The 26,477-nt window shown below is 40.7% G+C and overlaps 2 protein-coding genes across 2 annotated transcripts in view; one reads left to right on the top strand and one right to left on the bottom strand.

The window, feature by feature from the left end:
• fsip1 (fibrous sheath interacting protein 1) overlaps window positions 1–10,415 on the top strand; it is a 38,735-nt gene extending 28,320 nt beyond the window's left edge. Inside the window, exon 10 of the mRNA XM_084742531.1 lies at window positions 9,280–10,415. Coding sequence (XP_084598657.1) covers window positions 9,280–9,450 — 171 coding nt within the window. The 3' untranslated portion in view covers window positions 9,451–10,415. The remainder of the gene's footprint in view (window positions 1–9,279) is intronic.
• A 3,988-nt stretch (window positions 10,416–14,403) lies between these two features.
• Window positions 14,404–24,031, bottom strand: thbs1a (thrombospondin 1a). Its single transcript, XM_084741849.1, has 22 exons — window positions 23,885–24,031; window positions 23,650–23,733; window positions 22,523–23,082; window positions 22,338–22,416; window positions 22,133–22,222; window positions 21,915–22,024; window positions 21,455–21,580; window positions 20,943–21,039; window positions 20,346–20,516; window positions 20,075–20,251; window positions 19,810–19,983; window positions 19,245–19,525; window positions 18,943–19,161; window positions 18,732–18,839; window positions 18,145–18,304; window positions 17,916–18,034; window positions 17,242–17,476; window positions 16,899–17,126; window positions 16,530–16,801; window positions 16,329–16,426; window positions 16,083–16,222; window positions 14,404–15,978 (listed from the first exon to the last, which is right to left on the bottom strand). Exons 2-22 carry the CDS (start codon window positions 23,711–23,713, stop codon window positions 15,971–15,973), a joined length of 3,516 nt encoding a protein of 1,171 aa, XP_084597975.1. The 5' UTR covers window positions 23,714–23,733; window positions 23,885–24,031; the 3' UTR covers window positions 14,404–15,970.
• Window positions 24,032–26,477: the final 2,446 nt, after the last annotated feature.

Raw genomic sequence — 26,477 nt, 5'->3', positions numbered from 1 at the left:
GTGTACCAAGTCTGCAAGCTTTGTGCATACTTTTCTGCTCTAGTATAAGAGCACGATAACTAAGAGGAGGTCAGTCTGTGAATAGATAGAGGTTTTATTGTTTGAATTTGAGCAATTAAGACAAAGTCAGAGCAAATCAGGAAAGGACAATATTCTTTAAAGGTCCAGTGTGCAAGGTTTATGGCACTTATTGGCGTAATATGGCAAAAATCTAGGAAATATGTAATTGGTTGTAATAATCACCTGGAAATAAAAGTTGCAGATGAAAAAATTTAACAATGTATTATCCTCAAATTGGTTCCATTCTGGAACTGGACCTTTAGGTGTGAACCCTTCCTAAGTGACCTTTATGGCTTGATTCAGATAAAGTACTTGTGATTCCACCAGGTGCCCTGCAGCTCAGGTCCACTGGAAAATACGCTCAGCTGCACAGAGCAGATTAAGCAGACAGGAAGTGAGACACAGAACCAGCATAGAGAATCTAGTCAATTTTAAAAAATAAAAGGCCCAGCGCAAACTTGCAATCATTAAAACAGACAAAAAATAAACAATGTATTTATGTGGCTTACTTTCTCATGGTAGAAGCACAAAGGTCAAGGAAAAATGAACAAATCAACAAATCTTAGGAAGTCAGATGCTGCTCATGGGGCATGAAGATTTGTGGAGGAGGGAACTAAACCGTGGTGCAGACACAACATGCTCAGTGGAATCACGGAGTTAGAGGTGCTTGTCGGCTTATTTTTGAACCTTCCCTTACTACCTGTTTCCCCCAGCTTTCAGTCTTTACGCAAATCTAGGCTAATAACCTCCTGGCTCCATCTTCTATACTTCTACTTAATTCACAGTAAGAAAATAAAAAGGGTATTTCCCAAAACATTAAACTATTCCTTTAAGTACTTAGTATTTGTAACATTTGTTTTTTGTTTTTTTACTTTTCCATGCATAGCTCAAGTAAACCACTAATACTGACCTACATAAAGTGAGATCATTCACTTGGAATGATTGTGAAAATCTAGGCCAAGAACGTGCATTTCATGTGTGATACTGTGGTCCAGTTAATGCTATTTGTTTCTCTGCTTGTCAAGCCTTTTTAAGAAGTACCGTCTACTTACAGTCAGTGGTGACAAGAGAAAATGAAACCTGAATTCCAGAGAAGGAAGCTAACATAAGAGGTTGACTGCTAATGAATTTGTTGAAGGAGCATGTTTGAAATAAGAATGTCTTACTGAAGTGCAATACTTCTGAAACAACTATTGGGATGGATTGGATAGTAGATGTTTTTCCTCCAAATAGGAAGTATGTCGCACTGTGTTTAGTCTGGCCTGCTGCAGCACATATTATAAAGGTGGAAAATGTTCAAGAGGTTAGTCTCGTAGATTGTAGCGGTGACGACAGACGCTCTGCTCTAACTCAGTTTGATTGATTCCAGCATGTTAAGAAAAGTGTTTGTCCAGAGATCTACCTGATTTACCTTTCTGCACTGATTTATTTAAACAAAAGCTGTGTTGTGTTGGAATCAGATCTGAGACCTATAATTTTGTGCGTCATCTTTGCCTCTCCTTTCTCTCAATCCAAACAATCCCCCATTCCAGTGAAAGTCATCGGTGCCAAAGAATCTCTCCTCTCACCTTTGGTTTTCCAACTTCTTTTTTTTTTTTACGCTGTTAATAATATTTGCCTGTGCAGCAAGGTCTTGGCCTTTTCTCTACAAAGAAATGTATTACTGGTGTACCATTGTTAACTGGTAGTGATGCCTAGGGTTAAAGAAACATTTTCAGGAAGATGAGATGACACAAGTTCATTAGAGTTACTTTCAACTGTTAGAGCTAAATCTGTGCTTCTCAACAGCTGATCTTTTGCTAGTTTTCCTGCAACCTCAGTTGGCTGCATTCCTAAATCAACAGCAAAAGGAAGGACAATCCCAGCATTTACAGTAAGACAGGGTGGCTCCATTAGGAAAATCTTTAATCTCATGAGCATTAATCACAGGGATTTGCCTTTATTCCTGTCTGTTATGCCAGACAAACAGCACTTCCATGTGTTTCAAACCAGCCACAATTGCCAAAATGACTTGATCTGATTTTAACAGTCAGGTTTTGAGAGATCATATCACTCAGCAGAATTGCATAAGAGGAGCAGACAGACATGATCATACACCTACAGCCCTTGCAATGCAAAGAGGGCACCCATTCGTGACCCGGCCTGAATCTGTTAGATTGGCTTGAATCTGTGAGGTTCACTGTTCAGGCATTGTTGAGCCTCGTTGTTGTGCCAACTCTGCAGTTTCACAACTCTTTTTCCACAGTCAGGTCTGCCAGAAAAAGAGAAGCCATGGAGAAAAGGGATTCTCTGGCTCCCAGCTCGTCTCACCCTCTTCTCTACTTGATTTCCATCATTATCATAGCTACTGGCTGTTAGCCTTTGGCTTGTCACGCTGTCTGCTCTTATATGCCACTTTATGATCTCCTGAAATCGAGACAGTTTGACAGAATGAAGTCTGCACAATAGTCTCTTGTTTTCCTGTGTCACTGCCTCTAATGAGTTGCAGAGAATCGGAGGTGCTCCCGCTCATGGCCATTGATGGTTTTTATTATAAAGGTATTTGTGATATGTGCACTGGTAGTTGTAAACCACTCTCTATTTGCTTGTGTCTTTACTGCAGGACCAAAAACTGCTGTTGTTAAACCTCTCCCAATTTCCTCTTCTAATTTCACATATATAAAGTTGAACTGAAATTTGAATTGTCCTCACTTTTTTTTTAGTAAAATGTAAACTATGATGATAGTGCAGCACTAGCTGTTAGCACATTATGAAACAAAATGGGAAAGGACCCATTGTGGTATTAAGTGCGGATTCCACTCAGAAAGTGGAGGCTAGCAAGCTGGGCCAACTGGCTTCCACCTGGAAATTGGAACTAATTAGCCTAGCTTGGAAACTTATAGTTCCCCTCCAGGCACATTTTAGATGTATATCTGCTACAAATAATATTTCGTTTTATAGGGTTTCCCAACATAAAAAACGGGCTTGAAGCACATCTACTCCTCATTGTGGAATTCTGGATCTGGAGGATCATGCAAATAGCAGACATAGTGAGTTAGAAAGACGCAAACACGGAGGAGCTGACATGCTGATGTCTGACACGTGTTCATATACAGAGATTTGCTAGCTAGAGTATGTGTTGTGGACTTTTGGGTGGGTTGTACCATTGCTGTGACATTCAGTGAATCACTTGCCTGTCATCAGAGCCTCGGACTGCAGTGGCCGTCTAGCTATGTATCAGAATGGTAAGTGTTGTTAGCATCTTTGATTTGTTTATGTTGTTTGTTCACTTGTTAGCCTGTAGCTGGTGGTGACTGACACAGCTAATGCTAATATGATTGGCCTTTAAGTTTGTCACGTGCCAAATCTAGCTCGCCAATGGTATGTTTTATTCTCAGATTTTAGGGAAGGGCACAGACTAGTCAATAAAGTCAGACAGTTTAGGGGACATAAACATAAGACAAGCACATTTTGAGTAGAAGGGATTTGGCTTTGAGCAGTTTGGCTTAAGTTGGCAAGCTAGACAGCGCCTTTTGGTCTAGTTACTTGTCTGAGCTAAAGCTGTAAATCACGTGGAAATGGACAACTTTATTTCTCAGTGTGCTTCATGGCTTGAACACAACAATCTGTGAGTCACGTGCAGAGACCCTCAGGGTCTGTCCGAAGTGCATGCTATTTTTTTTTTATTTGCATCTGCAGGGTGCCATGTGTGAAACGATGAGGTAAAATGAGGATATTGGGATTCAGCCAAAAATCATGACTATAAACTGGTTTCACTCAGCTTCCTCAGAGAATGGGGCAAATTAGCTATATTAAGATCCACATTATCTGACATTTGACAAACTTGTTTTGTCTCTCACTCAGTGCACAGTGATGTCATCTGTGTAGCTGAAAATAGATGCAGTGTCTCTGTCACAACATCTGAGTGGGAGCACCTAGACTGCAATGAATAGAATTCCTCCCTATATTATTGGAGAACTGGCCCCTGGGTCTGTGGCCGATAAAGCTGAGGTATGTGAGTGAAGTCAGTGACCTTGAAAGCTGAGCAGCCCACGCTTGTGTGTAAAGCGGTGCTGCGCCCTGTGTGTACAGGAGCCAGCAGTGAGTTGTGCAGAGGTGGTGGTCCATTGCAGGGCAGATAGCTGGAGGGCTGAACAGTTCTGGCTTTGTCAGATTCGTCTCCCGGGTGGCAAACTGATACAGGACATTGACAAAGGAGCTTGATCTCTTACTAAAGGTTAGGAGTTCATGCACTCTGCCATTGTTTGGACTCCCCTGTCTGGAGGGCAAAAGAACCACACTGATCTCACCGTCACCAGCGTTGCTTTTCAAATTCTCAAAGAAAAAGAGTGAAGTGACAAATTGCAGAGCATGCACTGCAAACAGCTGCTAAACAGGGCAGTGACAGAGGTTTTCCCTTACATTTACTCTCTCTGCACTTCGCTTTGTGTGGCTACCAGCCAGACTGAGACAGATACAATAAGGCTGCTGGGTCTGGATAGCAGGTGGGAGACAGCAGTATAAGATGTCTGGAGCAGTAATGCTGGCATGCTATCAATAACCACCAGACATATAGGGCTTTGGGATTTATTTGACTCTAACTTTGTCTTTCCTAGACTCGCCGACTTTATTAATGAGTCAGTCATGAACGATGCAAATCTAGAAAGAGAACCAATGTGCCTGGGGCAAAAGCTGTTCTTATCATTGGTGGGATCATTCATTCGTGGAATTATATAATAATGTTTGGGGTCATGAGGTGCCACGTCAAAGCCATTTCCTCGACGAGTTGTTGTTCCGACTCATATCAGTCAAAATGTTCACAACAGCTCTCTGAGCACTAAGGAAGTGAAGGAGAAAATTTGGACGGTGAAACTTTGAAAATGTAGCCATGTTTGGATGCAGAAAAGTCCTAGTAGAACAGAGCAAGTGTTTGCAAAGCACGCTATCCTAATTAAAATGTTCTTTCTGTTAATTTCAATCTTCCATTCTTATTTCTTAGTTGACTAAGGCTGGGTTGTACCAGCAATGACTAATTTAATCAAGACAAGTAGTGCCAATCGGAGTTTGGCAAAACTAGGCTTAAAGCAAACAGTTCCAGATTAAAGATTAAGCAGATCTCTGTTGCTGTTTACTAATTTCTGTTTAATAAATCCAAGTTTAGTCATGTATGCAGATGTTTGCTTACCAGAATTAAAAATGTGAGTGCTGTTGTAAGTATAACAGGGGAAAAAACATTGTGTGATTTTCTAGCTAGCTAAAAAGTTAGTCTTACTCATTAGTGTACTCATGTTAGTGTACTCATGATTGCTCCATAGAGAAGCTCTTATTTCTCAACCTCTGAGAAAAACTTGTTGGCCAAGTAAATGGAGCAACATGGCCAAATCAAAGAAGGTTAAATATGGACAACAGCACAGTAAGCAAAAACGAGACTGTCTAGTAGCAACTGGCAGGCTGTTTCGATGGATTAAGTGGAGTGACAGAAAGAAGATACATATCATTAACTTCAGTTGGGTTGAGTTGGTCCCTTAACTTTCTCCAAGAAACTTGATTATTTTGCTCTATCCATTTCAAAAAGGCTGCCATTTTAAAAAGTTAAACCTCCTCAAGTTAATACTGGATCACATTTTAAATAAATTAATCCTTATTGTTTCAGCTCATCCTAAGTCAATAAGTCAGTGTTAGTATAACATAGCTGATAGTGCTTCCAATAGGATTTGTTGGTGTTAAGAAAGTCTATAGATTCTCCACCTCCAGCTTGTATTTCACATGTTTATGCCAGAGGATGTGTGCCTGGGAATAACTCCAAAAGCTGTCTCAAGCGTAGAAGCTCGCACAGCTGCACACCGCTTTTGACTGAGGAACGGTCCAAAAAAAAAAAAATTATATTTACATTTTCTCTCACAGTGACTTCAGTAGATGCTGGCACAAAAGCTACTCATAGCATCTTAAAAACAGAAGCTTGTCTCGTTCTGACAAAAGTTTTATCCTCTACTCTTTTCATCCGTTTCCCTGTGGAATCAGCCTGATAAATGTGCTGTGTTTACAGACTTCCAACCAGGCTCAACTTTGTTGCTAGACTTTCTTTGATAACCCACTGGAAGAAGGGTGCTGTCCAGAACCACTGCAGTCCAACATATCATGTATTTTCTTTGGACAGCTTCCCTGTATTCACAGCTCTTTACTCTCCTGTTTACTGAAATGAATCTGGTGTCTGCTGGGAAACCCTGCTCTGAAAAAGAGCTGAAGTGGCCGTGACACTCTTGTTTAACTGGCCCTGTAGAGAGCAGACAGACAGTCAGACAGGAAAACACAGATCAGTCACCCACAGACACCCTTGGCCTCCCTAGTATTAAGGGCACCTGAGGTCAACCACTTTGAAAGAGTCACAGCATTTTGTCACATCTGTAAAAAAAAACACTCTTTCTTTCTCCAATGGCCTTTTTTTCTCCTCTCTGTAGGAAAATTTAACTTGTAGTTCCCATGTCCAAGACGGCTGGTGCTGGTTAAAGGCATTTCTGGCCATTAATACTCCAGCCAGTGGGGCACTTTTTTATTGCCCCATTCATGAACACTCAAACGCTGACATTCCTGTAATTGGCCAGTGAATTTTCTGTGCCATGCGTCTCAAGTTACAGTAATGGCTCACTTGTGTTTGTGCAAATTTATGTTACAGTTGCCATGTTTTTACTGAGTGGGGTGTCAATTATACCCATTAAAACTTTCTGTAGAATAAATATGGAAGGAAAGCTAAGGTTTAACTATAGATTATGGTGCACCAAAGTTTTAAACTATCTTAAAATTAAGATTAAATTTAAACCTCAGTTTAGTTTTTACTCTAAACCTAGATTAATTTAATTTTCTATTTAATTTCTGTTGACATTATTAAACTTGGATTTACTTAAGTGTGATGAGTTTTTAATTGTGCATGAGTGCTCTACTTAATTTTAACCCAGTGTAAATGTATCTATAATACCTACCAAAGAGTGTCACTAGTTTATCCTTATGATTACATAGATGGACAAAAATAAACACAAACCATCAACACAGCATTTATTCGTCTTTTTTCACCATATTGAAATGAAGGTCAAGTCCACAGGCAAAGGGTCTTGCTAAATGCATGTCAAAGGACAAAAACATGCAGTGCTGCAGGGGGTATTGAAGCTGGAATGTGTCCATGGTGCCTGTGGTCTCCTGTCAATTGGTAGGAGATGATATGCAGCGCCTGGGTAATTGAGTAAGATGGCCCAACCCGTCATGACCTAAGGGGTGTCATTACAGTCTTTAGGACTTTGAACATGGACAGGATTGTCTGGTAGAGATGTATATCAGCAACTGGGTCCTGGTGAGGGGCTGGAGAGTTTCAAAAGGTGGTCTGGTCAGAGGAAGAATACAGATGATCGATGAAGAGTATTAGCTGTGGCTAGTGGGGATAGATGAGACACAGGAATGTGATTTTGTCTCGAGTGACTCAGCGGGGTGTGGGGAAGAGGTGAAAACATCTGCATGGGCATAATATTCTCTCTGTCCCAGGACAGCGTGCCTGGGATGGGCCACATTGTGGTCCAAGCTCTATTTTTTCTTGATACTGGATTGAATTCTGTGCCTGTGGATCTGAAAGCTGCACCAGTGAATATTTTTATAATAAAGGATCGGGGTGTAGGATTTAGTGGCACCTAGCAGTTAGATTTCAAACACATCATCTCACCCTTCCAAGTCAAGACAGATGTTTTTTCAGTATGTCCAAAATCTTAGTATGAAACTAATAGTATGCAAGTGCATACTGTTTCTGGGGAAATATTACAGCATGCAAGATAATACAATTCAACAATGACAGCAACAACAACAACATGTGGCAGACAATGACCAAGGCAGCTTGGATGTAATGTCAGTAATGTGTCCATTTAAATGTAAGTGTCTTTGCTAAGCAGAATATATATTTAAAATAGTTTGTTGATGGTGTGGGTTACCATGATTACGTATCTCAAACTAGCAAGGAGGCTCTCAGGAAGTAACATGATGCATGAAGTAAAACAGAGCTAAAAGGAGAGTGAATATTTGACCTTCATTCCCCAGGTGGACTCAAACATGAATCCAAATGGATGAAAATGTAGTTCCAGGTCTGCTGCATGTGTTAATACAAGTTGTTTGCTATGATTTTGCCATATTAAGAGAAGATTTACTTTTGTGTTTACAGCTTGTTCTGTTGCTCCTAAATGGCCACAAGAATCAATTAATAGGCCTACTGCTGAATAACCCGCGTCAGAATCAGAGACAGGATAACTGGATCAGGACATCCCTTCTTTAATGCCAGGGACATTGTGTTCGGCGTGGGATGGCAGCAAGAGACATGAGCACACACGCTGGGAGAATGATGACAGTGATTATGATTCAACCCAGAGATTGAACGTCTGGCTTTCTAGGACCCGTTTTTGGCATAATGCTCATGTCATGTAGGTAATGAGATGATATTATTGGAACAAATTGACTATTAAGCCGCAGCTGTCTAAACAAAGTAAAGCATTCTCGCACCATGTGACGGCAACTGTCTATGAGCACTCTAGCATATGTAAATGAATCATGTCTCACCTTATTATTACGATAAAGGAATTAAAAGATTACACAGCCAAAAAATGTGACACCAGAAATTACAGTTGCAGTTGCCAAATAGCACATCACTCCCACGAATAGATATTGGCGTTTATTGAAATTCTCAAACGTTTTCCTCATAACCTAGTTTACGAAGGCTGGCGTCTCTCCTTGAACTCACATGCACTCCCAGAAGGCTGCCTGTGAGGAGTCTGACTTATCAGTAGAAAAACAACAGTTATATCCAACTGGAAGTGTTTTTTCCCGGGCAGCTTCCAACTAAGCACAAGGGACAACAGCAGCAGTGAAGGACATTATTATTATGAACTGCCGCTGTTATCACAGGTCATGCATTAATACAACACTTTGTCTGGATTTGTCAAGAGCTGCATTTTAAGCCCAATAAAAGATGTTAGTAATGGGAACAAATCTAAGGGAGGATGTCTGAAATCTGAAAAATATTCTGTCGTCACTTCTGTAATAATAGAGTCAAGTGAGGTCTACTGCAAGTGTCTGACTGACTGTAAAAGGGTGAGTGTCTGTGTGCACGCACATCGGTACATCTTCTTTGTTTTTCTATGTGTTTAACCCTACGGTCTATAATTACAGATATATTTTTGATCATACATACATTATGTTTGTGTCTTCCCACAGGATGAGTCACCAGACCTCACTGAGGAGCAGTTACTTGGTCTGCTAGATGAATGTGAGCTGACAGAGAGCTGGACCCAGGATCTTGAGGCGAATGACACAACACCATGGGACCCTAAAAAAGACTATTATGGGCTCGATCTATCTTGGGCCCTGCAATCAAAAAATGCATAATAGCTGGATGTCACTCTCAGGCTATAAGGGGATTGTAAGAGGTCTGTGGATTATCTTGAGAAATCGCATCATGGTTTGTAGAAAGAGACGCTGGTGTTGAATTTTTCAAAATTATTGTTTTTGGAGCTTTGAGCACCACAAGCCAGCAGCCATTTAGTCAAATTACAATTGAGAAAAGTCTGACATCTGTATGGCCAATATCTCCGAAACTCTGCAACTCATACCAAAACAATCTAGGTGGATAAATAACATTACAGACCGGAGGGAAAATATGTATTTTTGACTTTGAGGTGAATTAATGTTGAGATTAAATGAAAAATGTAACCATTTAAATCATTTTAGATCACATTCATGGGACCTATTCAGAAAGCAGGTTTAGTGAAAACTTTGAGTTTTTTAAGCCTGATATGTAGAAGCCTGGGTTTTCAGTTTCAGAAAAAGGCATAACTTAAACTCTGGGTCAGTTACCACGGTAACCAACTCTGTGAACCTGACCTACTCGCTGGCAGGTTTTCCTCACCAAACTCTGAGTTTCTCTCCAACTCCTCTTCTCTTGCAGAGCCTGAAGGAGCTGCTGACACTCATTTCCTCATTTATACAGTCATTAATGCGTTCCAATATGCACTTTGATATATCAAAGCATGTTGATGCGTTCTGATATGTGCTTTGATATATCAAAGCACATATCAGAACGCATTAATGTGCAGGAGTTTACTTTTTAGAATCATGAAATCCCGGTTAGATAGTTTGTGCCCGAAGGAAGGACTATCTTTAACAGAAGCACTTTTATGATCGATCTGCCATCAATGTAAAGACAGACACTGTTCTTTGACGTCATGGATTCATCCTCAGCTCAGAATAAAATAGTAACAGGCAGGAACTTGTTTTGATGGAAAATTTTCATGTGGGTAGGCGAGCCCACGCATTAAAATTTTCAGCATGCACGCATACGTGTGTATCTGTGTGTAGGTCATGTATATTTTTTTCATGTTGTTGATTCTTGTTGCTTGGTTGTTGTCTCATATTCTTGTATTCCACTGCTTTGTTTCCCTTCACTCTCAATGTATAATGATAAAATACTATAAATAAAAATCTTAAAAAAAAAACTAGCATGCAGGTTGCTAGCTCAGAGGTTGTTGTTGCTTCCCAAAGGGGCAGGGATTTTTTAAAACGGTAACACACAGTGGATTCTGTCTAAAACAGGCAGCCAATGGGAGGCAAATACCGGTAATGTACACAAAGTGAATCAGACTACCCATCAATCATTCAAAGCTAACATTCATTGGTTAGCTAGTTGGCTACAGTGTGGTGCATTGGGGTATGACATGCCTGCTTTTAAACGTTTAGATCAAATTCCTTCCAAAGCTGTGTCCCGCTCGCCTATTCTTTTTCACTCTGAAATACAGAGATACTCCTGAAATGCTGTGTCATCTAGACTTTAGGTATCACAGTATTTCAATATCACAAAAGACATTTTGAACTTCTGACTGACAGAATTTTACTCAGGGTGTTTCAGACACTGCAGAGCTTTTCAAGTTACGTAGATATAACTAACCTGATGTATATAAAGTAACATGAAGTCATTAAGAACATGTTTCACAATGTGTCAGTATCAAAAAATTGTTCCAACCTTTGGTTGATTGGCTTAATGAGGATGAGAACTGCTGTTTTTTATTGGGCTCCATGTCTTCAATATTCGGCCAGATTGTTACCCATTGTTTTTATTTGTGTTTATAGCTCTGCATGAGGAAACAGAGCAGCAGGGCCACTCTTTGTATTAACCTAAGTATCATAGATGAGAACAGAAAATTGCTGTCATTAAATCTAATAACTGGGTATGGTGGCCACAGAATGTTCTACTGCACACATAAACAACCGGCTGATAGCACCAGGTCTGCGGGATAAATCTGAACACTGTATTAACTTTAAGCCCCCTCCCATTAAAATATAGTATGTCTCTGTTAGGTGAGGTTCCTGCACAGAACCCAAAGGATACTAAAAGGCAATGCCCACCCCAGCCACAGCCTGTTCAGCCTGCAGCTGTTTGACCAGACATACATAAGTATTCATTGCTGTACTACTAGACTACAGAGCAGTTTCTTTCCTTAGGCTGTGAGACTCCTAAGCTCGCCCGCAGCACTTATTTTTATGACTTACTATTTATTCACCCATTTACTTTATACAATTGATGTGAATAAATTATTTATATATCAGTTTAAACATCACATATTGGATCATTTTACATATATACAATTCTCCTGCTCACTCCCTCCCCAGGCCACACCTCCAAATCCTCTAGAATTACATACATCAAAATCAAAAAAAAAAAAAAAAAAGACAGAAATAACAAGGCTTTTAAAAACAATAAGGAACACAAAAACAAACAGATTCAACGTTGTGCTGTATGTAATTTTTGCATATGACTTTTGTTTTTGTGAGTAGCATAAAGGGGACGACAGCTAGCAGCTGGTTATATGACCCTGTGTTGTAAAATGATAAATAAATGAACCTTGTAACCTTGTAATGTGTGGTCAAGCTTCCAACGTGGCTGTTAATTAGGACAAAGGGATGATGTGTGCTCCATGGGAGCGATAGTCAGACCCACTTCAACTCCCAGCATTCCTTTCATTCCTGCCTCTATAGGTGATCTGCTTCAGAGTGGCTCAGATTAGTAGGATCTTCTGAAACTGGACCCAGTGTGACCTCCTTCCAGCTTCATTTTCATTTAAAGGAACGGGATTCCCCTGACAAAAGATGGTCAGCTTTGAGAATTCTGCTTTTTGGTTTGTTTGGGAGATTTGTGGAGCTGTTGACATGGTTCCTATGTGCTCCTGCTTGCACAGTGTGCGTTAGCGTGTCTGCACCTGGCTGACCTCGGCACCACTCCTGGCCCTGGACACCTACGGGCCTGTTCGTCTCACTCTTCACCTCAGCCACACATTCTGACCCTGTCTAAACTGCAGGAATTATCTCACATTCCTCTGGACTGAAAACATGCCGGCCAGGTGAGCCTCCAAGGTCAAACCCTGACGAGAGCCGTGCTATCAGTGAAAGCTGCAGCACTATCTGTCCAGGCATCTTAACAGACACCTCAGCACAGGTCAGAGAGAGCACACGCAAACACTTCTCAGACTGTCCGGACTAGACTAAACTGTCTTACTCTTGACTGACTCTTACTAATTCCATTCATGTGTAATAATTTGATAGATACACTCTTAGAAATAAGGGTTCCAAAAAGTTTATTCCTGAAGAGCTGAGTTGCTTCTGAAGAACCGTTCTTTTTAAGATGAAAGGTTCCATTAAGAACCCTTTTCATCCAAAGAACCCTTTTTGGTAGTTTATTGATAAATCCCTTGGAATATAAAAAGATTCTTTCTATAACCCCCTGGATGGGTTCTAGATAAAACCCTTAGAAGAGAACCCCCATGGGAAGTTTTGTCAGCACCCTTAGGTGAAAAAGTTCTGGATAAAAAACCCAGATTCACCTTTTCCACCAACGTGGAACCAGTGCTGCTCTGGTTCCACCAAAAATAAACCGGTTCAGAACTTAAGAAGTTCGTTTTGAGCTGGAACCAAAAAATGTATTTTCTCTGGGAGCTAAAGTGGGTGTGTCATATTCTACAAGTGTCTGAATTGTGCAACACCCTCTGTTGGTGACATCCTTGATTACAGTGATTCCTCTCAAAACTCCAGGCCAGTTCACCAGACAGCACCAATGTTCCAAGGATCTTAAACAGAACCATTCTGGGTGGGTGAGGGTGAACCATTGCGCCATTTAGAACCTTTCATAGCGGGCCCTGGGACTCTTTCACAGATGGTTCTAGGTATAACCCTTTCGGTTGGCTTCTAGGTAGACCTCTCTGAAGGGGTCTGAAGTGGAGCCTTTTTAAATGGTCCTACCAGGAACCAAAAGAGTTCTCCTATGGGGCCGTAATAATCCTTTATGTTTCTAGTTAGCATGTTAGATATGCAGCATATGTAGCATTTTTGGTCATTTTACAAATACCATCTGTATCCACCAATATATTTTCAGTAGGAAAGACACCGTATGCTGCTTATGTGGGGTAATGGAAACACGGTGAGCTCAGTATGGTAAGAATGAGGTCACTTCTAATGTAAAGAGACCTGCGGCATACTGAGACTGTCTGGGTTTTCTGGCACGAACCTGACTGGTGCCTTAGATTACAGCTCTTTCTGGCACTGTGAAAGATCTCAATTAGCAGTCTGAATTATGCTAGCTGATGATATACCAGCGCAGAGCCTGACTGCAGAACAGTCAGTGAGCTGCAGACCTAGTCTATGGCTACCTCATCTACTTTGACATGTTTTATTGAGACATTTTTATGAAAACTTTGGAATTTCAATGCACATTCTTACTGGCGAGACTGGACCACCAGCTGCAACTTAAGTTCACTTCCCCAGTTCAGTGCAAAATTCCTTATGTCTGCCTCTCACATGGAGTGTTGTCACTTGAAGGTGTAAGGAGATGCCTGTGTGATGTGTAATCAGATCTGTATGGATGTGCTCTTTAAGTGGGTTATACTTCATGTTGAGTTTTCCTGCTGTTGAATCCCAAGGATACTCCCTTTCTCCACGGCTTCACTAGACTCAACTAATGGATTCCAGTCTTGCTTGACACAGCATGGCTCGACTGTATTTGCTTTTCTAAGGAGAAGACCTCAGTCAAAGGAGATATGAAGTCCAAAAATCACTGAGAAAAGTCTTGAGATGTTCAGCTGACTTTTTAACTTGGGTTTGTTTGGCCAAAAAGACACCAACAGACCAAGAAACTTTTTTCCTGAAGTGTTTATTGTTCACTTGACATTACAAAATACCAGGTAGGAGTATAAACAGCACTTTAAGTAGAAACTATAGTACAAAGTTTATAGAAAAGCTTCACTAATAATTAAAAAAGACACATACAAAAAACAAAATAACAAAGACATCCTCATGTCAGTGTGCAAATAAGTTTATACAGACAGAAACGCTTCCATATGAGGCTACGCTTCTAGATAAATTATTTAAATAGCATATATCTACACAATGAAATAACCTCAACATATAACAAACATAATAATTTATCAAAAAATGCACAGGAAATACATATCGCACAACATAATCAAGACATTTCTTTAATCCTTTATGTTTCTGTTTGGGCTTCTTTCGCTACAAAAATATCTTATATACAGCATATAAATGATATTAAAGTCTTGCTAAAATAAAAGAAGCCAACCAATTTATACTCTGTTGCTAAGACAAGTGATTCTCGTGTATTGCTGGCCTCAATACAAAAAGAATTAATGAGGTAATATTTGTACATAAAGGGTTTCCTTTGATTTTCCCTTGTCAGAAATGTACACGCACAAGCTCAGGCACACCAGTCACGCACACTGTGCAGAAGCAGAATATTCAGAGATACTGTAACTGATGCCTATCTTTTACTTTCTAACTGTTTTCATCCAATGTAATACTACCGTATGTCTTGCCATTAGTGGATACTGATTTCAGTCAAATCGAATGGGATGCTGACAACATTTTTTTGGATGGCAAGATGCTGAGATGAATCAAAACAAAATAAACATCCATACTTGCAATGGTTTAGTCATGACAGGGAATAGACTGGCCCTTTTTGTTTACGTCCCTTGACACTTTCAGTACAAATTAGAGATATTAAGGCAATATTTGCTAATAATTACTGTTCCAAAGCAGTGTTCAGTGTGCCTGCTTTGGGGCCCTGTGCTGTCCTGAATTTTGTGCTCTCCTTGTTTCTTCTAGTGCTCTTTCCTGAGAAGACAAATGTTCTGGGCCAGCCCTAAGCCTGGGACAAATACAAGCCTGATGTAGGCCTGCATTAAAGTTGGATGAGGGGTTAGTAAGAAGAATGGAAATTTTAAAAATTGACATGGTTGTCTTCATAGCAATGCTTGTTGGGTGGCACACATGCACAAACACACAAACAACATTCACTCTCTTTGATAGTAACAGTCAGTCCATACTGTCCATGGTCCCTCAACAGTTCCTTCAAGGGGTATATTCACCCCATCCTAAGAAAGTTCTCCCACTGCTTTCTTCATACTGACACAAGTATCTTCGAGTCCACAGCAGATGTATATTAATGCTCAAAAATAATATAAAAAATAATTAAAAACATGGAACACTCTTCCCTTTGGTCCCTCGTCCAAGGAGGAATACCGCCAACAAACAACAGTTCAGGTGTGCAAAGCAATAAGATGTGCCCCCCTCCCTTCAATGCAGATCAGAGCAATAAAGTGAGAGGGCCAATTTCTTCTGAGCAGAGCTGCGCTCACAATTTGAGTTTGGTGCAGTGGTGCAGAATCATCATTTAACTTTCATTTGGCTTTAAGTCCTGAGGTCAGTTTACCTCACGTTAGCTCACTTGCTCGTCATTCCTCCAAATGTGCATTTCTCAAAAGAAAAAGTTAAAAAGATATCGATCCAGGTCTTGTATTATATATTCATACTGTCAGACTGCTTCTGTCTGGAAGGCTCTGTGGTCCGATTATGTATCTGAAAGAAAAGACAGAAAGAAAGAAAACACATTACAAATAAAGTCCAAGGTGATGAAACCATTCCTTTTAAATAACATACAGAACCATCACTTATTTGCTCACCTCTGCATTCGTATTTGAGATCTGAGAAGTAAACCATCTCCTGGGAGAAGACATACAAGCCTAGTCGCCCACCAGCATAAGTCTTGTCATAGATGTTTCCAGAATCGGCCATGATTCTCTTGCCTTCATACATGACCACTCTAAAAAAGAAAATGTAATCACATGAGCTCATTCCCATTTTTTTTTATAAATTATGCAGACTTGTAATTGAATAAAAAGGTTGTGCATCTGAGGTTTTAAACTCACCTAATAAGTCCAGTCTTGGGTCTGTGGGTCAGATGCCATCTGTAGGCAGTGAAGTCCTTCCAGCCAATGTTCTTGGGGTCGTGCCACAGGGTGCGCACCTGAAAAAGATGAATTGTAATGGTTAAAAAAATGAAAAAAGGTGTAAAAGACTGTGTTAAATTATGTTTCAAGTCCTAAGTGAATCAATGAATCTACTCTTACCTGTCCTGGGGTGTCTCCAGTGTGCCACAGGGCATTCCTCAGATGCTCACCAGGTCCAGTGGTGGAGTTGACCACTTTGATTGACAGCCCAGAGTAGCCTTGAGCTCTTGTGGGTGTGTGGGACCAGTAGGTCTGTGTGATCTGTTTCCACATCACTGTATAGAAGCGTGAGCTGGACTGGTAGCCAAAAACAAACCCGGCATAGTCGTCATCTCTGTCCGTGTTAATGAAGAACGTTCCACTGAAGTCCACTGCGCTGAACTCATCGAAACCTAAATTAAGATGAGAGATGGTTTAGAATCACTTCGCTACCACTCCACCACTGTGTCCATGTATTTGCAGCAATATATCTTTCTGTTTATTACGTACCAACAGCAATGCCAGGGTCACAATTGACGGTCTGCACCAACTCCTTGCCCTGATGACGGACCACCCAGTTGGGGTCAATCTGGGAGGTGCCTTTGGGATCCAGAGGAACCATTTGGAATCTGCGGAAGTCTGTTTCACTGATGGCAAAGTTCTCTGGGCACACGTCATAGATGTCCAGAACATTGTCTTGGTCAAAATCGTCTTTGCACACATCACCACGGCCATCACCTGAGAGGAAAATACGGAAATGGAAATTACAAAGATGGTACCTATAGTCAAGGAGCAAACAAACCTAAATTCAAATGTTTCAGAAGACCACGGACATGCTGAGAGACTGACTCACCATCAGAGTCCACCTGATCGGGGTTATACGCCAGCCTACAGTTGTCTTTGTCATCAGGAATGCCGTCGTTGTCATCATCGTGGTCGCAGGCATCACCCTTGCCATCCTTGTCATGGTCTGCCTGGTTGGCGTTGGGTATGTAGGGGCAGTTGTCCAAGTTGTTCTGGTGACCATCCTCATCAATGTCCTGGTTGTTGTCGCACTTGTCTCCTACGCGATCTGAGTCAGAGTCGATCTGTAGGAGAACAGAATTCCTTTACAATGAGATTTCCCAAAGACCACCTCTCACACTATAAGACTCTTGTCCTCACTTCAAATAACTCCCTTCACTGTGTTTCACCAGCCTCAATATGAAAGGTGCTTCTCAGGATGTGATTTAAATGTAGCCCCTTGTTTTCAGGCATGCAAGCAATGTCCCTTCAGTCAAGTGTCCAGTGTCCTTGCACCTTTGCCAAATTACCCATTCATTTGTTCCAAAGGTGGATGAATGGAGAGGATAAGAGGGAGCGTTTCACTCTTTCTCCTCAAAGCTGTCACATTCCTCTCTTTAATTAATGCAGGTGCAACGTATGGCCTTGATATTGTGTCCGCAGGGATCTTCTACATAGTTACATGACAGATCAAGTTATGCTACCCAGGATGACTTGTAATGGAAAGATGATGTCTGACATTACCTGATCAGGGTTGTGCTCCAGAGGGCAGTTGTCACAATGGTCTCCCACCCCGTCCCTGTCAGTATCTCTCTGGTCCACGTTGTAAACATATGGGCAGTTGTCGTTCTCATTCAGAATGCCTGTTGAGTCAAAACATACTTATCTTAGCCTTCAGGGCTGCATAAATACCTTTTAAAGCTAACGAAAGACACTAAATATAACTTGAATGGAATTTGGAGAAATCACTTACCATCACCATCAATGTCAACAGCACAGGCATCACCCTCTCCATTGTTGTCAGTGTCGGTTTGGTCAGTGTTAGCCTCAAAGACACAGTTGTCACAACGATCGCCAACATCATCTCTGTCTGCGTCATACTGGGCAGGGTTGTATACTCTTGGGCAGTTATCCTAAATTTATAGGGAAATATAAAAAAAAAACAATTAAATTACTAAAATGGGTCATTGCTCAACGAAATTATGTTTATAGGAACAAAACTTCTTGCTTTTCAAGGCTTGTGTTTGCTGGAATGTGATATTCCACTGCAAGCAAGCTGGTAATTTTTACCACAGCATTTTTCTTGCCCAACTTTCCAAATCCACACTAAGAATTATGGGCAACAAGCCCACATCATCCTCAATTCTGGCTTTATGCTGAAATTATATTACACTATTCCTCTGCTACTTGCTTTCCACTTTGACTCTCTGGTGAAAGCGCACAAACATAGAGACTTAACATTCCTATTGCCCAAAGGAAGGATGGCTGCAGCTGATTGCTATGTTTGGTCTCTGGGGAAAGCACAGTTTTGGGCTTAAATAAGCTGCTTTGCTGACTCACCCTATCATCGGGGATCCCATCATTGTCATCATCATGGTCACATTCATCACCCAGGCCATCTTTGTCATGATCTTCCTGGCCAGAGTTGGGAAGGTTGGGGCAGTTATCCTATAAAGGAACAAAGGAGCGGTTAAGGAGGCAATCATCACAATAATAGAGTGCAGATGGGATAATGGCCTTTTGAATTTCTGTTCATGTGGGGTGTGCATACCTTCTTGCAGTGGTAGGTGGCATTCTCCACACACACCAAGTTGGTGTTGGGCCATCCGTCCAGGTCAGTGTCCTCTCCACAAATATGGCCATTTCCAGCATACCCTGGCCTGCACTCGCAGCGGAACATGGACTCGGAGAAGACGCCCAAGTAGATACAGTTTGCATTTTTATGGCAGTCGTGGCTACCGTCTTGGCAAGGGTTACGGGGTTTGCAGACCTAAGGAAAATCACATACAGTTTATAAAATGCAAATAACTGCCCCACTAACCACAAGCACAGAGAGTAAGGAATAACTCAAACCTGTTTTTTAGCTGTTGCCTGTTCCACTCCTCTTCCAAAGGGCTGAGGACCAGAGAAACGTGCGGGGCAGGGCAGACAGTTGTAACCGGGCTCAGTGTTCTCACAGCGATGGATACCATTATGTGTATGGCAGGCATCAGGAACCTCTTTACACTCATCGATGTCTCTGCAGGTGATGCCATTGCCAGTGTAGCCAAGTGGACACTTGCCACACTTGAAAGAGCCATCGGGGAAGCTGGTGCACTTTGTACCAGGGAAGCATGGGTTGGAGAGACAACCATCTGCAGAAAAAAAGAATTGGTACTTTGAATTTGACAACATATTGTTATCTGCATTTTAATCTTATATTATTTGGCTATATTGCTCCATTAATTCAGCCAAAAAGTTTTTCTTAAAGATGGAGCTTTTCTGCTAATCCATCATGAGTAGGCTAATGAGGGTAACTTTTTACCTAACTAGAAATCAGTGTAATATTGTGTTAACTTTTTAGCTGGCTAGAAAACAATGCAATGTTAAGGAACACATAAGAGCTGAAAGTTGACAGTTTCCCTCCATAAATACTTACCAATAGGGCAGTCCTGTTTGTTGCACACTTGAGACGCAGCACCTTCACCAACACAATCCTTTCCTCCATATTTGGGCACAGGGTCAGTGCAGAGACGTTTGCGGTTCTGGATTCCTCCACCGCAGGTAACAGTGCAGGTGTCCCATGGTGACCAAGGTCCCCAACCTCCATTGACTGGAGAGTATCACAAAAACAACATTCAGTATGGTCCCCTGAATTAATACATTCAATACTGCATATATGTTGCTACTGAAATTCAACTCACTAGGACAAGGTGACTTCTGGCAGATTTCGGTCTGACGTCCTTCTCCCTGGCAGTCCCTGCCACCCATCTGGGGTGTGGGGGAGTTGCAGAGGCGTATCCGGGTGATGACCCCCTCACCACAGGTCACGGAGCATGAAGACCAGGGCGACCAGTGGCTCCAACCACCATCCTGTTTGACTGTGAGCAACACATACACAATTAATTCATCACACTCTCGAACAGAGAATATTTATCATCACAATGGATGTGTTGGGAATGCTGACCCACTTACAGCGTTTGTCACATTCCTGGGGGTAGCAATCACGGGTCTGGACAGAGGTGCCCTCACAGTTGCTGTTGATGCGGTCACAGGAGCGTCCGCGCTGCTGGATGCCTCGCCCGCAAGTCACTGAACAAGGGGTCCATTCAGACCAGGGTGACCAACCAATCTCTGCATCTCTCACTGTAGAGGGGAGGACATTAAGTATGGGGATGGTTAGCTCAAATAAGAAATTAAGAAAAGCCAGATGCTATTTGCACCAGGGGTGTAATAGACGGGGTGGCTATTTACATCCGTGTATATATGGTCTAGCATGGCAGAAACAAGCACCTAGGTGTCTGTAGCCAGAATGTTATTTGCACCCAGGGTGTAAACAACCAGTATTGCTATTTACATCCACATGGCAGAGACAAAGCATGATCTTTCCCAAACCTAACAAGTAGTTTTGTTTCCAAAACTTAACCAAACCATGACTGAAAGGTGAACATACCAGTTTTTTAAAAAAGGTCAACTAAATCACTGTCTTCTAACAAACAGATACTCTGTGAAGGAGGCAAGGCAATCAGACGAAAGTTATGAAAGGTGCAGCAGATTTATAAAGAAGCTTACCTGTTCCACAGCGAGGGCAGCACTCTCCTTCAGGCACAGTGGCGTTAGCACATGGGATCAGGGGGCAGGAGATTTTGCGACACACAGTAGCAGAGTTCTGGATAGAAGTACAGTCAAATTAGTACAAGGATAATGAGTGAGCCGACTGGTTGACTGGTTACTGGTATGGTTCCAAGCTTAATTGCTATATTTTCTCAATGGAGTGATCTTTATCAGGGATGTGACACTCCTGCTGTGTTGCTAGAAAACACCTAACACCTAACTAATTGTACCATTCATGAACAACCTTCACTAGATGTTGCTGGAGGGGAGAAAAGGCCCCATGCTGCTTTGTTGCTAGTTGAGAAGAAGTGTTGATGGCTTTCAGACAGGAGCAATGTGATTATGAAGGGAGGTGCTAACATAAACACTATTATCACTTCATTACAGCAGGGGATACAGGAAAAGCTGTCATGTCTTTTCTAGGCTGACTTGTTTAAAGGTCACATTCCAGCAGGTGTGGTGACTCTTACCTGGCAGGTGCACTCCGTGCAGCCATCCACAGTCCATTCATCTTTGTCCTTGTACACAATGCCGTTGTGGATGCAGATTCCACTGTGGATGTTCATTTGATTCTTCAGCAGAGTACTGTCCTCAGACTGGGGGAAAAAGAGAAGAAGGGGGTTGCTCAGGATGGAGGATGGAAAACTTTCACTTTGCCAAAGTTCCAATACAAATGAATCACCGACCGACACCGTGATGAAGACATTGCTTGACTCTAGCGAAGCAGTGCAAATGTTACAGACAGCCAAACATATTTGTGTATTCACATGGGACTCATTAAGGACTTGGCCAGGGGACTACCATTACAGTGACAAGTGGCTACGCACTGGGAATGCGTTAACTGGAAGCAGAGGGGGAAAGACGTAGAGGAGTGGAAAGGAGGGAGTGAATGATGACAAAGAGCAGACCCTGATGGCCTTTGGAGCTTACCACTTTGCGGAGCTCATTTGACAGCTGTTTAACAACCACGCCGAGTCCCTTGAGCTCCTTAAACATGCTGGCGATGTCCTCACAAGAGAAGCCACAGACAGACTGTAGATCTGGATATAGGAGAGAAGAGTCCAATAAATTACTTCACCTCTTAACATTTACAACCGTCCAGTAGAGCAGAGACACAAACTTGTCTCTTTAGGGAGGGGAGGTCTCACCTTTGTGTTTGTGGCCGGTGTAATCAGTCCTAATAGCAGGGCTGGAGCCATTGACAGGGTTGTCCAGGGTCATGACATCAGTTAAGGCAGCTGCAGGGGGGACAGAGGAGAGAGGACAAATGAATTTCTGTTCATGGGAGCACAATGTGTTGTCCATTTGTATCTTCAAACACACTGTATGTATTTTATCTGTTTTCAGACTTACCTCCATTCTGGCATCCCTTATTTCTCAGTATGGCATCAAGAGTGGTTCCAAAAACAAAGCGCACATTCTGAAGCACTCCCTAAAGGGACAATAAATTAAACTTATGAGACACTTAAATCTATTAAACCTTAATTTTCTAACATCAGTTATTATGCGAGCACAATTATTGGGTTTCCTTTGCTTACCATGAATCTGTCCTTCATTGCTCCCTTTCCAATCCTGAGCTTGGCGATATCTGCCACCTCCTGGGACAGCACTCTCTGGATTGGCAAATCCATCTCTGACACATTGATCTCCTCGCAGCCGACAAAAAGCTGCACTCGGTCATCCTGCACGAACAGCGTGATGTTCTTCCAGTGTCCAGTGGCCAAATCTGTCTCATCGATGGACACGACCCCTTGCTGGTTTGCTGTGGAGTAGACCACATCCAGTGTGTTTGCCTTGCCGTTGGAAACAATCTCGAAAATGGTTCCAGATCCGTCATTCTTCTCGATGGTCAGGATACTGCCCCTGGTTTTCTTGAACTGCTTCAGGTTGACCAGGAGGAGGAAGCCCCTCTCAGCCTGTATGGAGTCAAGCAGGTCCCTGAGGTGGCTGTCGGGGACTGGGGGGATCAGGTCAGCATTCAGGACCTTGTATGCAGGGCTGTAGGGATCTGCGCCTTTGACCAAACTCACTCCGTTGTTTCTCTTGTTTACCCGGGCGAGGTCAAATAAGTCATACACACTGTTATCATCTCGACTCTCTGTGGTCAAAGAAAAGGAAAGCATTGTTCAGCGTTTTTCCCTCATGATGACAGTGTGCATGAAAATGCATAAAAACAAAGAGAAGCAATAACCTATAATATATTTACCACAACTATAAAAATAGCCTACATCAAAATATTAGTAGACTAAAACTGTCTTTAATAAGAGCAATAATAATACACTTTATTTGTATAACACTTTTCGTAAAAGAAATGTAGTCCAAAGTGCTGTGTAAGACAGAAATCACATGAACCAAGTGCTTTACATAAAAGACCTAGAATTAACTTAAAAACAGAGATAGACTGCCAGAATTAATGGAAAATAAAACCCACTAGTAAAAATGAGTTAAAACAGAACATAATATAGAATATTATTGAAATATTATTGAGATGACTGAGCTCCCTGCAACTTCAATGCCACAGAATTACAAGTAAAGCCCCTATAGGAATAATTAATTCACATATGAAATATCTGCTAATATTTTTTTACAGGTAAAAAGACTTGATTAAGGCTAAATTAAAAAACAGTATTAAAGGTAAAAAAAAAAAAAAAAAAATCATTCTTACCTGCCAATCTTGCGCCTTCACAGCTCCAAAGCATCAATAGCAAAAAGATGCCACACAGCATCATCTCGAACTCTCAAGTGATTCCTGATGCAACCAAGATTAAAAAAACAAACAAAAAAAAACACGTCGTTATATGGGACACATCTAGGCTATAATTTAACATTAATGAATAGTGGTACACACACACACACACACATATATATATATATATATATATTTAAACATGTCTACAAACCTTTAAAAATGGAAATTCCCTCTGAAAATAAATGAAAAAAAGACGAAGAAAAGTCCTTGTTCCTCTGTTTGTCCGATTTATCCCGTTTCTCTTCCTTTAGAAGCTCTTTTATTTCGGGAAGGTAGTTGCACAGTCTCTCTGAGCTCCTCTCCGGGTTTTATTCCGATGCTTGGACTTAAGGACATTCCTGAGGAGCAGTGTGGACCAATGAGGAGCCAGCAGCGGAGAGGGACGGACTTGTTTTCTTACCTCACAGCCAGTCAGAGGAAGATCCGCGACGCACACAAGCAGGGGGAAAAATGCATTCCTGAGCCGAATTTCCATCACCGGACAAATATTTCATACACGCAGCCGAGCCAAGACTTGGTCGTTTCCGGTCAAATAAAAAGTTTAATTATTCGTCAAATGGCCTTAATTTTTATAGAAGTGCCATTTTCTAAAAGCACAGATTTATTTTTACCTTTATCCAATATAAGTTGGCCAATTAATTCAGCAGGCTGGTAACACAAAACCAGTAATGGGTATATTTAAAAGTCATATAAAACGTTAAAATATATTCCATAACCTACACTCATATATATTAATGAGTGTAGGTTATATGTATTAATTTCAGCTCATATTTATGACATACAGCAGGCTTCTCAGCTGGTGTATGGTGTCCTTCTCATGTTGCTGTTCCTGGTCTGGCCGCCAGGAGACTCCTTGAGTAATAAATGATAACCAGTCCTGGAGGATGAAATGGTAGAGAGGTACTAGTCTCTTGGTTTCTCTTAAGTATAATGAAAAATAGAAATAAAAATGGCATATTAATAGAACATAATAAAGCCATAACAATAATAATAATTAAAAATGTATATTTAAAAAGTATAAAAAAATAGTTCAAGTAATGAATTCCATATTATATTATATATATATGAATTCCAATTTCAAGCATGTTTTTAAGCTTGAAAAATCGTGTAAAAGACTTTAAAATAGTAAATATGTACAACAGATATTTGTAACCTCAGTATTATATGTACTAAAGGTGAGTTCTGTCCATGTGAAGATGATTTCTATGTATTCTGTTCCCATTTTATCTTAGTTTTACGAGTGGGTTTTATTTTTAATCTTATTTTATATTATATATTATATCCCATTTTTTCCCATGAAAGGTCCCATACAAATCAAGTGTTATTGTTATTACTAAAATGCCAAAGGTAGACTTTAACAAGCATGAGCTTGATCCAAATAATGATTAAAAGAATGCTTTGTTTGAAACTAAAAATATAACTTTTGTGGAAAACAGAGGGACATTAATTGCATATTAAGTCCATACACAGTATGTTAATCTTAGATTAAGAGAAGCCAAAGATAATACATGAATGAAGTGCCTCTCTGAAAAATGGCCTCTGTGATAGATTCCATTTTTTCTTTAAACACAAAATAAATAGAATATCAGTATATATTACACTGCAAACTAAAACATAATCACACATTTTATAACATACACATATGTACATACCACATACACAACTATATATACATATACACGTATACATCTCAAGTATTATATGAAAAAATATTTACTTCTACAGCAGTTAAAATGAAATATTTCATCCTATAGCAGTAAATTTTAAAAAGAAAGAAAAATCCTGCTGATATTAATTTATGATATCACAGAATAATCATAACTTGGCATCTGAAGTCTTTGGGATTCAGATTTTTTACCTGATTTCATTACTAGTTTCTTTCTTTTTTTTGACAGATTTTACTCCATTTCCAGAGGTGGAAGAAGTACTTTACTTTCAAAGTAAAAGAAAGTACAACGTAAGAATCCAGCATTCAGAACAATCCCTCTGAAGTAAAAGTACAGATGAGTTTCAGTAAAAATGTACCTAAAATAACAAAAGTGGAAGTACTAAATTGCCCCTGTGTTTGATATATAATCACATATTACAGTATTAGATTGTTGATACATCAATGTCAAAGCACCATTTTACTCAAGCTTGAATTACCTAGGGGATGAATAGGGGATGAATAAATGAGGGGTCCTGAGATGATTAATGGGGTAGATAAGAGGGCGAAAAGTTCTGCTGCACAAAACTGTATTATTTTTGGGGAATTTTAAGTGAAATATTATATAATTTGACCTCACTGGTCCCTGAACATGTAATCAAATGAAACCATCTGAGAAAGTTAGAGGGGAAATGTCTCTTTGGTGTAACTGCCGACTACTTATAGACATTTAAAACATGACAAAGGGCCCCAACTACACACTGATTTTTGTAAGGGGTTTAACGTTTAACTGTGTTGTGTTTTATAAGCTTATCCTATCCTTTTTTCTTTAAAATCAACCTATAAACAATCTCTAATCAGCTGTGACGTCAGATGAAGTTTCCTTTGAATGTACTGAAGTACATCCGAGGGAAAAGTTAACTGCTGTCCACACCAATTGATTCTTAAGAATTTATCTAGCAGTATTTTAATATTCTGAGGAACTCAAATATTTGCTCAGATTCCTAATGAATTATGTTATTACCAGGAAGATGCAGAGCATGTAAACAATGATCTCTTTATTGAGGTTTTCTTTCGAAGACCACAACCACATTAAGAC

The sequence above is a fragment of the Lutjanus erythropterus genome, chromosome 18 (genome assembly GCF_056507025.1).
Source record: "Lutjanus erythropterus isolate fLutEry1 chromosome 18, fLutEry1.hap2, whole genome shotgun sequence".
Classification (NCBI taxonomy): domain Eukaryota; kingdom Metazoa; phylum Chordata; class Actinopteri; order Lutjaniformes; family Lutjanidae; genus Lutjanus; species Lutjanus erythropterus.
This window is presented reverse-complemented; position numbering and strand designations above follow the sequence as displayed.

Excerpts from the sequence above, each read along its gene's own strand:
- thbs1a (XM_084741849.1), bottom strand. The coding sequence starts at position 23,713 with ATGATGCTGTGTGGCATCTTTTTGCTATTGATGCTTTGGAGCTGTGAA. Across the intron at positions 18,840-18,942 it reads CCACCTACCACTGCAAGAAG|GATAACTGCCCCAACCTTCC; the intron begins GTATGCACACCC and ends GTTCCTTTATAG. Across the intron at positions 16,223-16,328 it reads CCCAAGACTGGACTTATTAG|AGTGGTCATGTATGAAGGCA; the intron begins GTGAGTTTAAAA and ends TTTCTTTTTTAG.